Source organism: Abramis brama (assembly GCF_963993115.1).
Source record: "Abramis brama genome assembly, chromosome: 5".
Lineage (NCBI taxonomy): Eukaryota > Metazoa > Chordata > Actinopteri > Cypriniformes > Leuciscidae > Abramis > Abramis brama.
In genome coordinates, this window is record NC_139967.1 from 27739216 (window position 1) to 27757384 (window position 18169).

Here is an 18169-nt window from a genome sequence, read left to right on the forward strand (position 1 = left end):
ACAGCTCGGTCACAGTGATTTTGCCAAGTAAGACAGGAACTACATTCCTGTCCAAAAATGTTGTCTTAACCCTATCCCTAGCTCTAGACCTAACCCTACCTAATCAGAGGGATATGGTAGGTGAATAAAAATGATGCAGAAGCACCTAACCCTGGTTGTAAGCCTAATCTTAACATAAACTGTAAACTTGTCCCTCAAATCTGATTGGTTGATTAAATGTTGTTGCAGGATCAACAAAGATGTTGATCCAGGAAGGAACATGTTGTACTTGTTAAAATTATGTTCACCATTACAGCTCACACCCTATACAATAATGTGAGGCAATGATCTGCCCTGTGTGGCATCCTTAACTGGACTATATAATAGGATGTTAAAACAGAGGACCAGAATGTGAAACAGATTACTACTGCTGTTTAGGTACTGAGACATAAACATCACACTTGAAAAAGGTAAATACTCCATTTGTGTTTCTTTCTTTCATTAATTTAATGACAACTTTCATTAACTTGTATTCACCATGTCTTTCCTCTTTGACGTAATTATTCTAGATCTTTTTTTTCGGTTATAGCAGCACTGTAACTGAAAATTATACAGTAAATCTCATAGACATTATTACGATTTGGCTGCAATAATATTTTCAGCAGGATGGGAAAACAAGTCCAAACCACAACCATTGTAAAAGACGATCCGACTGTGCAGTCTAAGGTTAGTAACGCATCTCATATTTCACAAAATATTTATTGTGTCTTCTGTTTGAATAATATATACATTTTCACACTAACAGTTGTCAGTCGATCGCCCAGTTCGATGTCCATTCGCTGTTCATTTGCGAAACTATAAGGATGGCTCGACCCACCAAGATAAACTGCATCACAGAGCAGCTAAGGTATCTTTAAATTGTAATCAAAATAACTTCATGTTTACTGCAGATTTGTGGTGTAGTAATGAAGGATTGATGAGGACTTTGAACAATTTTCTTTAACTTAACACAATAAGTATTATGTGGATGTTATGCAAAAGTTAAAAATCAAAATTGTAATAAGGTTTTGAGGTTGTGAATGAAATTATTTTGTAAAATTTCTAATTAAAATAATCCCCCCTCCCCCTCCCCAGAATATGCTCTGCAATTCAAAAACTTGTGAGGGCTCCATAATGAATCCCAAATCTCTGATACGCGGTCACTCCAAAATCACACCTTCCTCAGATGACATCCTCACACAGGCAGTGGATTTCATCAACCAGTACTACACGTCATTCAAAATGTAGGAGCAATGTATTCTCTAATAACAAGTTTATTTAACTTTTAACTTTTAATTTAAGCATTACAGACAAGTATTCTAATACATTTATGAATATTATTATAGGCCAGCCTTAAAATTCAACACTCAATTTATACCATAAGTAGAGTGACACTCTCTTCATGCAACCAGCCTAAAATTGCTAAACACTCTTGATAGGCTAATGTAATCGCATGTGTATTGATATGTGATTGTGTGGGAGGAGAGGTAGAGATCCTGTCAACTGTCTTACTTTCATTTTCCTTATGTGAGAGGTGTCAGGAACCCATCAAAGTAGAATAATGTTTTTTTTTTATTAGGTTACTGAAAATAGTAAAAATTATATTTCCTTCAACTTGACAAACAGGGATGGAAATGTAACAGTCGGTTTACTTTACAAAGTGAATAACCCATTCTTACCTTTTGTGCAGCCCCAATCCAACGGAGCACCAGGCTCGGATTGAAACGGTCACACTGGAGATCACCCTGACCGGGTCCTACTCACTCACTACAGATGAACTCGCTTTTGGGGCCAAACAGGCGTGGAGAAATGCGCCGAGGTGCATTGGCAGGATCCAGTGGACTAATTTACAGGTTTGAGGGTTTTTTTAACATAGATCATAGCTAGCACTTCCAAAGCCATGTTGTGCATTTATACTAATATAGCCTACATCTCTTCTGCAGCTTTTCGATGCGCGTGAGTGCAAGACCGCCGAGGACATGTTTCATGCCTTGTGTACTCATCTTAAGCATGCCACCAATGGAGGAAACTTGAGGTGAGTTGATTGTATTTATTGCAATATGGTCATTATCATCAGATTTACCAAGGCAGAAATCTTGCAATGCAAGTGAAACACCAGGACAGAATGACTGAATGACTGACTGAATGAATTAATGAATCAGTCAATTCCTAATTGGTAAATTTTTGCAAATCAATTTTTAAGGTTTTTAGAACATTGCATTGATGTTTTTGATACAATATCAGACAGTACTTCAGTATTTTAGTAACTGATTACATGTAATCAATCCAATTCCAAAAATTAAATACTTTCAAAATACTCACAATCAGAATACAGTTACTTTTTTATTTATTACATGATAACGTTATTCTAACAATGGCAGTAAATTATGTCATTAATTATGTCAATAATATTAAAAATCACAATGTTAAAAGAACATTTCTCCAGACATCCGTAATGCGAAGGCCAAATCAAGTCAAACCAACCTCACAAAATGAAAGAAAATGCTGTACCTTCCCCACCAAAAGATATGTGTAACAAAAATAGTTAATTTACCAAAAAGAAAGAAACTGCAAGGCTAAAGCTTACCTTAGGGGTGGCAAACTAGCTGGAAGAAATTGTGCTCTCAACCACATATGTGTGCACAGCAAACAATAGGAAGAGGTGCTCAAACCTTGGTGCTCCAAACTCACAGCAATGTGCTTCACCCAGGTGAATAGCCTGCCTCCCCCTCAGCACACTCAGCCTTGGCTCAAACTAGAGAGAAAAAAAGGAGAAATTTAGTGGGTCCGGTACAAATACAAAATAATCAAATCATTCACATAGTCAGCTGGTACATGAATAACACGTCCTACCTTGCTGGCAAACCCCCAGATTAATCAACGAGAGTGACTGTTAGAGGGACGCACTACAAACTGGTAGATGGACGCACCACTCGGCCCTTATGGCCCTAGTTACACTGATCAAACCAAAACTTCAATACAAAAATAACCAAATGAAAACAATCATAATATAACTTCAAAATAGGAAAAATAACCCAAGTTAAGAAAAACAGCAGCACGACCTGCAGTTAACCACCACGTAATATGTGGGAGACTGCAAAACAAAACATAATGATCAAAGAAATGCTCCAATCAAGGAATATAAAGCAAGCACTAACTCATACATAACCTATGAAAATCACGCATATCAAGGTGTTAGCATGCAATCATGAATGTTCCACTAAAAACACACAATAACAAACATTAAATTCAACTAAGCAAAAGAGAAACAACATAACACATTGCGATAGCCTACGTACCTAAACGTTTTCAGTGAGCGCTCAACTCCCAGGATACGTCAACAGAACGGCTACAGCAACCACTTCATAATAGAAAGAACACACATCCCACCAGATATAAGCCTAAAACACAGCCATGTTCCAAATAACATCTGGGCTAAATAACCTTAAAACAACCATGTTTCCAATAGAAACTAACTTTTAGAGCAGTGGTTCTCAAACTTTTTTGGTCTCACCCCCGTTTAAACCTTTTAAAAAAATCTGAGCATGTTTCCAATAGCAACCAGATAGCCTTAAGAACAAGCATGTTTACAATAGCGACCAAATAGCCTTAAGAACAAGCATGTTTCAATAACAACAGATAGCCTTTAGAGCAAGCATATTTCCAATACACTATAGGTTTAAGAGCGCCGTGTTTCCAAGAACTAGATAGACCAGGCGTGTCCAATACCCGACAGAGTCAAAGCTGAACTGACTCAACTGAATGGTGATTGTTTACTAAGTCTTTTTAGAGCTGTACCACAGCAGAAATGATTCCTTTTGCACCATGAATTGTTATTTCTTAACTATCACCACAAGCTGCTTGAATCTGTGCTGCATAGTGCTAAAAGCACAGCATGTGCAAAGCGAGTAGTTGCCAATGACAAATAAAGCACATCCAATATGATCACATAAGCCTAGCAAGAGCATATTTAATGAAAACTAGATTAGCCCAAGCAACACGGATAGCATTAGCAACAAGCATGTTGCCAATATCCTGATAGCTTTTAGCAATGAGCATTAAAAAGGAACTTAACTTAGCTTTGTGAAGTCTTTCAGAGGTGAATGGAGAGTGAATCACATCTAGTCCTGTGTCAATAATGCAGCGATGCGAGCAGCAATGCAGACTGAGGTCACTTCCAAATCATTGAGTTATATAACTACTGTTCCCAGAAGGAGGGAAACAAGGTACAACACATGACTATGGGATATCACGCTCTAGCGCCATCTGCTGAAGACACCTTTCTTCACGCCTGAAAGGCAAATGACGCATGACGACGTGGGCAGGGCCACCTGCATATAAATCAACAAAGTCATTCCCTTTGTTCAGTCCAGATCTTCTCCTTCTGGGAACAGTAGTTATATGCATAACTCAATGTTCCCATTCAGTCGGTCAACTCGGTACAACACATGACTATGGGACATATATTCACGCCCTGCCAAGTCGCTGAACTAAACTTAAGGGACCAGCACCGCCACATGATCCTTTTTCAAGAGAGTGATGGTCCTTGGTCTAAAGCCCCTGCAGTAAGCACGGACTGAGCCACTGTCAAAGCAGTGACATCTAGTCGGTAAAACCGAACAAATGTGTGTGGTGATGCCCAACTGGCTGCCGCACAAATGTTGTCTACTGACACCCCTCTAAACAACGCCCATGATGTTGCCATGCCTCTTGTAGAATGCGCCTGTACCCCTGCTGGCAGAGCTAACCCTTTACTTTTGTATGCAATTGAAATCGCCTCCACGATCCAGTGTGAAAGACGCTGTTTGGACAGCGGTTTCCCACGAACCGGGTTGGCAAAACACACAAAAATTTGGTTGGATGAACGCACTGCTTGCGTCTGCCCGATATACCTGCGTAAAATTCGTACAGGGCATAACGCATGGAGTCTCCTGTCTTCCTCCGAGTCAATCGAGAGGTTCGACAGAGCTGGCAGCTCGAACGAGAGCGAACTATATGCCCCTGACATGACTTTTGGTGTATATGCCGCGTTCGGACGCAACACCACTCTAGACCCATCCAGTGCAAACTGGATGCATGAGGGATGCACTGACAGCGCATGGAGATCACCATCGCGCTTTGCTGACGCCAGCGCCAGCAATAGGGCTGTTTTATAAGACAGCATCTTTAGATTCAATGATTCTAAGGGCTCAAATGGAGGTTCACACATAGCCTCCAAAACCACAGTTAGGTCCCATGATGGAACCATCGACTTTGTAACGGGCTTCAGCCGCCTCACTCCTTTAAGGAACCGAATGGCCAGCGGGTGCGTGCTCGGCACGGCCCCATTAATACCCTCGTGACAGGCCGAAATGGCCGCTAAGTAAACTTTTAGTGTGGGATGTGAACGACCTCCCTCGAACAATTCCTGCAGAAAAGTTAATATTCCTGCAATCGGGCAATGACTTTTGTCCGCACAACTGTTCAAATATGTGCCTTTTCGACGCGTAAAGCCCCCTTGTTGATGGTGCCCTAGCACTCTGTATCGTGGCCACAACATTAATTGGGAGCCCTGCTGCCACTAGATTCTCCCTCTCAGCAGGTAGGCCCATAGATGCCACATTTCCGGCCGGGGGTGTAGAATCTGTCCTCCTGCCTGGGACAGCAGGTCCCTGCATTGGGGAAGACTGCACTGCCCTGAGCGACGCTAATTGTTTGCTGGCCCATATTAGGAGTGTCTGTGTTAGTTGCAGCAGTGGAAGAGAGCGGGTGCCCCTTGTCTGTTTATGTACGACATTACTGTTGTGTTGTCAGTTCTGACTAACACATGTTCGCTGTGCAGATGCTGCACAAAGTGTTTCAGTGCCAGAAGAACTGCCTGCAACTCCAAGTAATTTATATGACGCTCCTTCAGTGTTGATGACCATTCTCCTTTTACAGAACTCTCCCGGCATAGAGCTCCCCATCCATGTAGTGACGCATCTGTCGTCACTACTGTACGTGACGTAACTCTGCCTAGAGGAATTCCCTCTGTCAAGAGACCCGGGGATCCCCAGGGAACCAGAGCCTGAATGCACGCTGGCGTTATCGTCACTTGTCTGTTTAAATGCCGTGTGACATTCAGACCAGTGCTCAGCGCCCATCTCTGGAACGCACACATAAAGAGGAGACCCAGCCGAACGACTGCTATTATTGAGGCCATCAACCCCAGCAGCCTCAACACTGTATGAAAACGAACTCGCCTTCCCAGTCAAAAAAGACTTAGGCAGCTGTGAAAATTCTCGGCTCTTTGTAGTGCAACATAGCTGTGTTCTTTACCGAATCTATGTCTAAACCGAGATATGAAATCCGCTGACATGGAACCAGGGAGCTCTTCTTGAAATTTATTAAAAATCCCAGAGCTCGTAGATGGGAGACAAGGGTTTGTGTTTGCAATACTGCTTGTTCCCTGGTGTCTGCGGCCAGGAGTAGATCGTCCAAATAGGCGAATACTCTCATGCCTTGATGACGCAGCGGAGTCAGTGCCGCTTCTCTTCGTGAAGAAAGTGTGCAGAAGCGGTGCAGTACACTGCGTGAGAGGAAATGCAGCTGATAGCCGCACTGAATCATGCGAAGAACCCATGGTGTTGGTGCGCATGCGTGCCACCGTTCCAGGCTGACAGCGAGGATCCCCGGCATCACCGGGGAAATCTCCACCTCTCTTATTGAGCATTGCTGGATATTGGATATCCCTGCCTTTACCCCCTTTGACAACACTTGGTTAGTTTGTGAGTTTGGTGGTTTCAAAACATTTTGATTGTTCTGACAAATCAATACATGAGGCATTGTATGATTGTTCTGTCAAATCAACACATGAGGCATTGTATGCTGAACACAAAGTTTCTTTATTGAAATTGAACTGAAAGGTGAACCCGCTCTTTTGCAGGGTTTCTTTTTCACTGAGAGAAGAAGGCGGCTGCCTCTGGGCTGATGATCCTCCCTTGTTTGCGAGCTAGGAATTTGGCCGTCCCCTCCGTCCTGCGGAGAAAAATTTCCCTTTCGCTGGGGGCGGGTCTTTCTTTCCCGACCCCACCTGCTGTTTAGGCTGTGCATGCACTCGCTTAGCCTCCCAAGCATTGGGTCTCGGCGCTGCTGCTGCAGCCAGCCTCTTAGCTGGTGGCAGTCGAGAAGACGACCTAAACCCTGGCTGAGCAGCCGACTGTGTTGGTCTGCTAAACCTTCTAGGCATTGAACTCCTGAGAGATTCTGCCTGTTTCTTTGAGTTCTCAAATCGCGCTTGAAACGCGTCAAGACCCTCTCCAAATAGACCCGTCGTGGAGATTGGTGCGCCGAGGAACACATTCCGATCTCGTTCAGGCAAGTTCGCCAGAGTCAACCATAGATGGCGCTGAGCCACCACTGTACTGGCCATCGCATGACCTAATGATACCAATGCGCAACGTGTTGTACGCAGTATATAATCAGCTGTGGATCTTACCTCCCCCATGAGTTCGTCACATGGTTTTCCCTCTGACACAGCCTTGCTTAGTTCACCCAAGCAAATAGCCTGACATGATTGTAGCAAGGACATAGTGCTCAAGGCTCTAGCCGTGCAGGCCTGATCACCATAAATCCTGCTAAGTTGTCTGTACGAGAACCTACACGGTGCCGACGGGAGAGTGGGGATGCCCGCGATACCGCTATTTTGCATTGGAGCCAAGCATGTCGCAAGCGAATGCTCCATTGGAGGAGGTGATATTAACCCTGCTTCTTGTGCTCCTTCGAGGTCGGTGAACTTACTCATTCCCGGCACCGGAGAAAGACAAGATAAGGGTTTTGACCATGAAGCTGTAAGCTCTGCCATACAGTCTGGGTAAAGCGTCCTTACCACAGTTTGAACCTGAGATAAATAGAACCCGCCGAAGCGCAAGCTTTTTTGAATAGGGGGAGGGGCAGGCCACTCCACCGACAGCTTTGCTGCCGCCCTTCCATATAGTTCAATGAAGGGCTCCTCCATAAACTCACTTCCACCCGTCACCTCGGAGGGTGAGGGGGAAGCCGTGACCTGCTCCAGCTGAAAATGATCATCGAAGAATTCCTCACCCGCTTCCAGCGAGACAGAGTCCTCCACCTGACACTCCAATGGAGCCATCAGGGGAACATTGTTAAAATCATCCATAACCTCCCCGGCTTCCATACAGTCGCCCCAAGTCCCTGTGGCTTCCTCAAAAATGGCTAGTGCCGTATCTGGAACAGCAGCTGAGGACAGAAGCAGACCGTGTCTGTCCACTGTACCATCGAGCACCCGCTCAACAAACGCTACACGCCGCTCGAGTGTCGAATGACGAAGCTGTCGGCAGTGTATACATGCTCCGGGGTTTGATGGTGTTCTAGCAGCACGACTGCATTTATATGCTGTGGGCAGGTGGCCCCGCCCACGTCATCATGCGTCATTTGCCTTTCAGGCGTAAATAAAGGTGTCTTCAGCAGATGGCGCTAGAGCACGATATCCCAGTCATGTGTTGTACCGAGTTGACCGACTGAATGGGAACAGGCAACTTAGGATCAATGCGGCGAATCTCATGTTCAAGTTCACGAACTTGAATGAATCTGAGGTGAAATCCTTGTGGGGAATTCCTTTCGCTAAATTCCCGATTGAAGGATTCCTTGTGAGATGATGTGGTTTGCCTGCCGAATTTCGCCATTTAATTAGCTCCTGAGAAATGCAATAGCTGCTGATAATACTGAAGGAGCTTATATATGCATACACAGTTATAGGCGTCATATTGCTATAGGTAGACGTGTATCAGCTGAGAGTCAGCTGATGCGAGCTTGACTAACGTGACCTGCCAGAACTGACGCTACGCTTAATTTTTGGCAGGTCTGTCATCACTGTGTTTCCTCAAAGAACGGATGGAGATCATGATTTCCGTGTTTGGAACGGTCAGCTTTTAAAGTATGCAGGATATCAGATGGAAGATGGCAGTGTGATCGGAGACCCAGCAGGTGTGGAGTTTACACAGGTAATTAAAATAGAAGCTCTGAGGAGGACAAATATATGTCCTCTGCTTTATCTTGATATCTTAAGATATCTTATCTTTTTTTTAAATGGCATTTGCCAACCATTTGCCTCTGTTAAGAAATAATCACATGATAACTGCTGGATATTGTGCACTCTTTTTATAGGTGTGTATGCAGCTTGGATGGAAACCAAAGTATGGTCACTTTGATGTGCTGCCACTAGTCCTGCAGGCGAATGGAGAGGATCCTGAAATTTTTGATATTCCTTCAGAACTGATTCTGGAGGTCCCAATAGAGCACCCAGAGTAAGTCATTTGGGTCATTTCAGAGAAAAGGGGGAGATATTTGATTTCTAAATTTGAAGAATTAAGGAATTATAGTTTGAGAAAAGTGTCTTCACAGCTTATTCTCTGATTAAATGGTGTTGTGCTTGCCTTTGTCCAGGTATGAATGGTTCAAAGATCTAAACCTCAAGTGGTATGCAATTCCTGCAGTAGCCAACATGCTAATGGAAATCGGTGGTCTGGAATTCACAGCATGTCCTTTCAACGGCTGGTACATGGGCACAGAGATTGGAGTGAGGGACTTCTGTGACAGCCAGCGCTACAACGTTTTGGAGGTAGTTTGTCCTCACTATCTCATGGCGGTAGCTAAGCACACCTTGATAATTTTGATATTTATGTTTTGCTTTTACTGCTTTATGTCCTGTAGCGTGTTGGACAGCTAATGGGCTTAGAGACACGCAAGCTGTCTTCACTGTGGAAAGACCAGGCACTCGTGGCTATTAATGTTGCAGTAATTCATAGTTACCAGGTAAAGTGTCCTTCCACTTTTGTACTGTTGAAATATTGATATGCAAATTGATTTAAGATTATCTCATTGTTATTGTAACTGAAATAATATGTATTAAAAATAGAGTTAGGAAAGAAGAAAAAGCCATCTATATATTTATTGGACTTTATGTTGCTATATTGCTGTGCAGAAAAATAAGGTCACCATCACGGACCACCATACAGCAAGCGAGTCCTTCATGCAGCACATGGAGACAGAAGTTCGTGTGCGTGGAGGCTGTCCAGCTGATTGGGTGTGGCTGGTCCCACCCATGTCTGGCTCTCTCACCCCTGTGTACCATCAGGAGATGCTCAACTACATCCTTTCTCCCTTTTTCTATTATCAGGTATCAAACTTTCTGAAACAAAATCAAACATATGGCTAGAATGGGTGGAAAATTGTAGACCCCACTAGAGATGTAACGTATTAACGAGCACAACTGTTTTCATCATTGATAATAAGAAATGTTTCCTGGTTACCAAATCAGCATATTAGAATGATTTCTGAAGGATCATATGACACTGAAGACATTAGAAAATCTTACCAATCCCTAACTTTTGAACAGCAGTGTTAATAAAGAAAACTTTGACATTAGCAGTGTGTAAATGTGCTGTTTTTGTGTTTTTTGAAGACTGATGCATGGCTAACACACAAGTGGAAAGATGAGAAGAAAGGACTTCGGAGATGTAAGGTCAGCTTCAAAGGACTGATAAGGTACTAACAGACCAGCAGCTTCTCCAAACAAAACAACACTGTACTTCATTTATGCCAACGACCAACGCCATTTACATCAAAATATTTGTGTTCTTTCTTCTTAGAGCAGTGTTTTTTTCTCAAATGCTCATCAATACAGTCATGGCCAAAAGAGTGCGCTGCACTGTTCTCTATGCCACTGAAACAGGGAAGTCACTGACCTTTGCCAAAAAACTGAAAACCATGCTCAACTGTGCCTTCGACACCAGGGTAAGAAATGCTGTCTTTGAAAAATGCTTTCAAATGTTGTATTATTAACAGTGCAGTATATGAACAAACAACAAAAATGTGATCCAAAACTAATATTAACTCTTGTTTTCTAATACAGCTGGTATGCATGGAGGACTATGATTTCAGTGAGCTTGAGACAGAGAGCCTTCTGATGGTGGTCACCAGTACTTTTGGCAATGGGGAAAGTCCGGGAAATGGAGTGGTATGGGCATAATTTTGTGAATAAATATATCAAAATTATAATATATAGAAATATATCATATAAATACTGTATACCATTCAAATGTTTGAGGTCATTAAGATTTTTTTTTATGTTTTTGAAAGAAGTCTCTTATGGCTGCATTTATTTGATCAAAAATAAAAATTGTGAAATATTGTCATTTTAACTGTTTTCTATTTGGATATATATATATATATATATATATATATATATATATATATATATATATAAATGTGATATTCAGCAGCTATTACTGTAGAAATCATTCTAATATGTTGATTTGCTGTTGAACAAACATTTCTTATTATTGAAAACAGTTCTGCTGCTTAATATTTTTTGTGAAAACTGATACATTATTTGATCTGATATTTGATTCAAAATAACTGCATTTATTTGACTTAGAAATCTTTTGTAACGTTACTTCTTCACTGTCACTTTTAATCAGTTTAAAGCCTCCTGAATCAAAGATTTTTTTTTTTACCTGAATTTTCCACATGAATTCAAAATTTGATTTTGACATTAATATTTTCTTTCCCTCAGAGCTTCAGGAAGCAGCTTTTCAGCTTGCAAAACCTGAAAAACAATGTCAGGTTTGTAGCCTAGCAATGCTAAGATTTTCACTTTTATCACCTGTCAATATGCTCTTGTAAACAGGAGCCCTGATATCCTCTTCTCAATACAGGTACAGTGTGTTTGGCCTTGGCTCACGTGTGTACCCACAATTCTGTGCTTTTGCCCATGCTGTGGATGACAAGCTTGCTGGGCTGGGGGCCAAGCGTCTGACTGCCACAGGGGAGGGAGATGAACTTAATGGGCAGGACGAGGCCTTCTCTGCCTGGACTTGCACTGCTTTTAAGGTTGGTGAGGTTTCTATTATTCCCTCTGTGCTTGGATGATTCAATGATTCAAAAAAATCTTATACTAATATAGCAATGAACAACAAATGAATGGCATTTCACTTTTTTTAAGGATGCGTGTGAGGAGTTTAACATTAAAAAACAGCTGAAGGGTGTTGAGCAACAGTTGGATGTCTGGGACCCACAGAGATACAGAGTTCAGCATGACAGTTGCGCTCTGGACCGAATTACAGGTACACCTTAAAAAAATAAATAAAAAAATAGTTTAATAAAAGTCACTATCTATCTAAACTCAATAATCACCAGGTTGTATATTATTTTGACCCATAATACAGTATTTACACATATTAATCTTCTGTTTCTACAGCACTGTCTGCTCTTCACTCTAAAACTGTGTTTCCTATGACACTGAAAAGAAGGCAGAAACTGCAGAGCGCTCAGTCAAGGTTTGAATCCACAATTTCATTACCTAACTCCCAGCTAACAAAAATATTTTCTAAGAACATTTTGCTAATGTTTTTGCAATTATTATGGGAATGTTACTTTTGAATATTTCCTGAACATTCTTAAACTATTAACATTTTTAAAAATGTTAGATGAACATCCAACTAAAATGTTTCAGAATTGTTTTCCCAATCAATAATGTATAATTCACGAGTTCACACTTACATACAATTTGAGGGGGTAAAGTTTAATGCGTATTTGGCGTGCTGTCCGGGGGGAGGGCTCCGAGCTCGGAGTTCGGCCCGAACCCAGAGTACTCCCCCCGTATGTAAGTGTTTAGGACTAGAAGCGTGGAGAAGGGGTGGTGGGGGGATGCTGCATAACTGTCAATGGATTGAGGTGAGACTGCTGAGTGTATATACACCTCTTACCATTGATTGAACATGCTCCTCCCGAACTTTGTTAATAAAACATCATATAATGTTTATATGTTAATGTTTTGAGAGCATTATTAAAGACCAGACAAGTTTGAATAAACATTCTCTTAAAGTTACTGGAAGAACATTTTGCCAGAACATTAGATAAAGTTCTGAGAACATTCACTGTCAGCTGAGCTTTTACACATTTGACAGTGCTGTTTTTCAACTTATATATTCTATTTTCAGTCGTTCTACTATCCTGGTTGAGCTGAAGACGGATGGAAACACAGAGGTCTTGAACTTTGCCCCTGGAGATCATGTGGGGATTTTTCCAGAGAATTCTGCAGAGTTGGTGGATGGTATTGTGAAGCATCTCCCAGATGCCCCTCCTATTAACCAGAGCCTTCACCTGGAGTCCCTCTCTGACTCTAGCCCTGGTAACAATCACTAATGGCTGTAATAATAAACTAAGTAAATTTGAGATGGGGCACAAAATCCAAGCTTATTTTTATGACTCTGTCCTGTGTTGTCTTTCAGTGGAAATGAGATGGCAGAAAGATGAGTGTATCCCTGCTTGCACTCTAGTCCAGGCTCTTACATACTTCCTTGATGTCACAACTCCACCTTCACAAAGCCTCCTGCGCAAACTCTCTTCAGTGGCTGGTCAGGAGGAGGATCGCAAACGACTTGAGGCACTTGCATCGGTAATTGCGTTACATTCTTTCTTTATAAGAATTTAAATGGGACAATTGTTTGATTTTATTCTAAATTACACATATTACCAATAGATGCATTTACAGCATTCTACCATTTCTCCATAGGATTTCCAGGAATATTCTACATGGAAAGATTTCTACAGGCCCACCTTCTTGGAGGTGCTTGTAGAATTTCCTTCTCTAAAAGTCCCTACCGCCTTCCTTCTCAGCCAGCTTCCTCTGCTCAAGCCCCGCCTGTACTCTGTCAGCTCCTCATTGGACCGTCATCCAGACGAGCTGCACCTCACAGTGTCTGTGGTGGAGTACCACACCCAGGGTATGATACTAAACATGTAGAAAACATACAAAACAAAGACATTGGATAATTCTTTTATAATCAAACACCATGTGAGATGTAAAGATAACGTTGTGTTCTGTTGTATCGTAGATGGAGAAGGCCCAATGCATTATGGCACCTGCAGCACATGGCTTAACACCATCAAACGAGGATACACAGTTCCCTGCTTCGTTCACCGGTACTGATGATAGATAGTTAAATGCTGAATATGAATATCTCATTTAAATACTTATAAAAGCATTTTAACATTCTGTTCTCAATATCTTAATAACATAGAAAACTTGACTTGTTTACTGCTCATTATTTCAGCTCAGGTGGGTTCCACCTCCCAGAAGACCCCATCACTCCAGTTATTCTGATAGGGGCTGGCAGTGGTATTGCTCCTTTCCGCAGCTTCTGGCAACAGCGCATTCACGACATGAAAAAGACAGGTAATACATGTGAGCTCTGAATTTAAGGTCATGAAGTTTAGACACAAAAGCATTTTATGACTCTTGCCTTGAGACATAGAGGCTCTATCGATCCAAACCAGTTATCACAATATCCAGCATTTTATTTGACCAGTAATGCACTACTGTTCAAAGGTTTGGGGTCAGTAAGTAAAAAAAAAAAAAAAAAGATTATACAGTATCATACGTGATTTTAGTTTGATTTGTTGAAAAAAAATATTTTTTTCACATTTATAAATATCACGTTTCCACAAACCTAATAAGCATCATAACTGTTCTCAAAATTGATAATAATAAATGTTTCTTGATCAGCAAATCATCATATTAGAATGATTACTGAAGGATCATGTGAAACTGAAGACTGGAGTCATGATGCTGAAAATGAAGCTCTGCCATCACGGCAATAAATTACCTTTCAACGATATATTAAAAGAGAAAACGATCATTTTAAATTTGTAATATCATTATACAATATTACTGTTTTTACTGTATTTTTGATTGAATAAATACAGCCTTGGTGAGCATTAGATTTCTTACTGACCCCAAACTTTTAAACAGTACTGTTGTGTAGGTGTATTTAAGTTCAAATAAAACTGTCTGTAGTTATTTGTATTTTAAATCCTCAAAGTTTTAACCCTAAATGAATTGCCTTTTTTAATTGACAAATTTTTAGGTCTGCAAATGACTCCAATGACACTGCTATTTGGATGTCGTGATTCACAAACAGACCATCTGTATAAAGTAGAAACTCTGAAGTTGAGACTTGATGGCATTCTGGACAAGATCAATACAGCTTATTCTCGCCAACCTGGTAAACCAAAGGTACATCTCTAAAGTTCTGTTCATGCTGTACTATACTCAAAATAATTATATATTTACTTTGTGTGACAAAATTCAGTACGGTTCTCTCAGTCTGTTCTCGCTGTTCATCAGATGCGCTTACACTGGTATCAGTTTGTGTCTTCTGTCTGTAACCAAGCTTGTGTTGTTTGGAACAGATGTATGTGCAGGATGTCTTGAAGGAGCAGCTATCTGAAAAGGCCTTGGAGGTTCTACACAAGAATGCAGGTCATCTGTATGTCTGTGGTGGCATGAACATGGCCCGTGATGTTGCTAGCACTCTGCAAGATATCTTGGCGAATAAAACAGGCATGACCATCACAGGAGCTGGAGAATTTCTAGAGAGGTTGAAGGTGTGATTCACTGTTTCAATCCTCATGTCCTTGTATGAACTGCTATGTAACCAGTGAACTCACGCATCATGATCTTTTTGTTGGCAGGTGGAGAAGAGATACCATGAAGACATTTTTGGAGGCTAATAACAGAGATCTGCTGCATCATATAAAGTTAATTCACAGTTTTACCACAAGCTGGGATACTGGGAACCAAATTTAACTAATACGATTTTAATGTTGTTCCACTATTTATGTTCTTTAACAGTTTTAAACTCATATAAATATAGTTTTTCTTTATTTACATCAAACAGGATTGTTTACTCATGTATCCTTGTAGTAGGTGGGCTGCGATGCGATTTAAAATGCTCTATTTTAAGAGGAAAATCTATGGCTTTAGTTTATTGAGCGCATTTCTGAATGATACTTCTGATTTGTTCTAATGTCTTGTATGTTCTGTATGACTTTTTCTTCAAATTAATTGTTCTAAGCCACAATTAGTCACCAGCATTTGATAATTTATACTCTTTTTGTATTAATGATCTTTTCTAAATAATTTATGGTTAAATGGAATGTTTCTTCATCCCTGCTAAAATGTGTATGTATAATGTGTTAAACTCTCAGTTAAACTCTCAATGAAACTAATAAATTAAAACATTATATAAATAATAAACACATTTAATAACATCTAAATAAGTAATCAAATGTGAAATGTTTTTTATTTATTTAAATTCTTTTAAGACACACCATGTGTTCCAAAGGCACACCCATAGCAACAGTAACCAAGCAAAACTAAACAAATGGTTATGAACATTCTATATACTGTTGTGACATAATGAGTGGAATTAGTAAGGAGATTTAACTGAAATGGACCAAGATGAGGTAGAAGCAGAAAGAGAGAAGAATGATAATGAACGAGAATTAAAAGAAAACATAGAGAACTGAGGTTCTGTCAGGACCAGTATCGTCAAATACGATTGACAATTAGCAGACAGTTAGGATTGGCAGTATGGTTCTGTTCTTGGCAAGAACTCCCTGTGCATCTATGCAGCCTAACATGGATATGAGCAGGGAGAGCAGCGATAACCCCCCTTAGGGTAAACAGAACAGAACCAACATGAATATATTGCAGATATCATTAATTCAAGATTTTAAAGTACAACATAATTCGAGAATTTATTCTGATTCAGGGGAATCAGAATGCCTTACTGACTGGACAAGAGGAGGAGCTGGGGATGGAGGAGGGTTATTAGCTCCTGAAAAACACGATAACTGCTGATTATACTGAAGGACCTTATATACGTATACAGTGATAGGCGTCGTATTCCTATAGGTAGACGTGTATCAGCTGAGAGTCAGCAGATGCGAGCTTGACTAACGTGATCTGCCAGAACTGACGCTACGCTTAATTTCTGTCAGGACCACTATCGTCAAATATACGATTGACAATTAGCATACAGTTAGGATTGGCGGTATGGTTCTGTTTTGGGCAAGAACTCCCTGCGCATCCATGCAGCCTAGCATGGATAAGAGCAGGGAGAGCAGCGATAACCCCTCAAAACAAAACCATTTGCCAATATCCCCCAAACACAAACTGACAGCGAAAATCTGGATGCTGTGTTTAAAAAAAATTTTTTTTTAAACACACTACCCCCAACACGACTGATGCTGATAGAATGGTTAATACATCCTGATGTTAGTGGCATATTGAGTACTATACAATCTTATGGGGGAAGCATCACCCCAAGCTGGAGCAAGCAAGGACACATTGCAACAAGCATGTTGCTGTAGTCAAGTCAAGTCACCTTTATTTATATAGCGCTTTTTACAATACAGATTGTTTCAAAGCAGCTTCACAGTGATAACATGAAAATAATACAACAAAGTTTGTTTCAAGAAGAAAACTGCGTCATCGTCCACCTTAAGAAAGGCAGATCAATAATATTGTTGAATATTAAATGTCCCCAACTTAGCAAGCCAAAAGCCAAGGCAACAGTGGCAAGGAATCAAAACTCCACCAGGTGACAGAATGAAGAAAAAAAAACCTTGGGAGAAACCAGGCTCAGTCGGGGCCAGTTCTCCTCTGGCCAACACGCGAACAGTGTATGATTATGATTCAGGCAGCATTACAGGTCAGAAGTCAGATTGGATCAGAACATTCAGAATTTTTATCCAGTTCCATCTGGTTGGAAGTCGGAGTCATCACGTCGGTATGGAGACGAGTTTGTTGAGGATCAGTGCCGATGGCTGTCGTGTCGATGAGGCCTTCACAGGGCTGATGAGGCTGGCACCTCAGGGATGGGTCATGGATGCTTATTTGAATAATAGAGATTTATAATGTTCTTGAATGCTAGGTAAAAGAGATGCGTTTTTAGTCTAGATTTAAACTGACAGAGTGTGTCTGCTTCCCGGACAATGTTAGGAAGACTGTTCCAAAGTTTAGGTGCTAAATAGGAAAAGGATCTACCGCCAGCATTCGATTATGATATTCTAGGTATTATCAACTGGCCAGAATTTTGAGATCGCAATAGACGTGAAGGACTATAATGCGTTCTATAAAGCAAAACTATAAAGCTCGCTCAAGTACTGGGGAGCTAAACCATTTAGTGCTTTGTAAGTAGTCAGCAGCAACAGCAGTCAGCAATATTTTAAAATTTATACAATGTTTAATAGGGAGCCAATGCAGTGTTGACAGAACGGGGCAAATACGGTCATACTTTCTGGTTCTAGTGAGAACTCTAAC

General features: G+C 41.0%; 1 protein-coding gene across 1 annotated transcript; it reads left to right on the forward strand.

Moving 5' to 3' along the window:
• Positions 1-645: 645 nt before the first annotated feature.
• nos2a (nitric oxide synthase 2a, inducible) lies at positions 646-15591 on the forward strand (the record flags this gene model as incomplete). Its single annotated transcript, XM_084115015.1, is given in 26 exon segments — positions 646-705; positions 707-709; positions 785-886; positions 1114-1262; positions 1709-1871; positions 1962-2053; positions 8858-8999; positions 9163-9302; positions 9442-9616; positions 9709-9810; positions 9980-10174; positions 10460-10542; positions 10647-10791; positions 10910-11014; positions 11573-11622; positions 11715-11889; positions 12002-12122; positions 12257-12335; positions 12999-13189; positions 13290-13456; positions 13574-13784; positions 13896-13983; positions 14115-14236; positions 14928-15076; positions 15253-15447; positions 15535-15591. Coding segments are annotated over 26 exon segments (3243 nt in total). The 3' UTR covers positions 15574-15591.
• Between the last annotated feature and the right edge of the window lie 2578 nt (positions 15592-18169).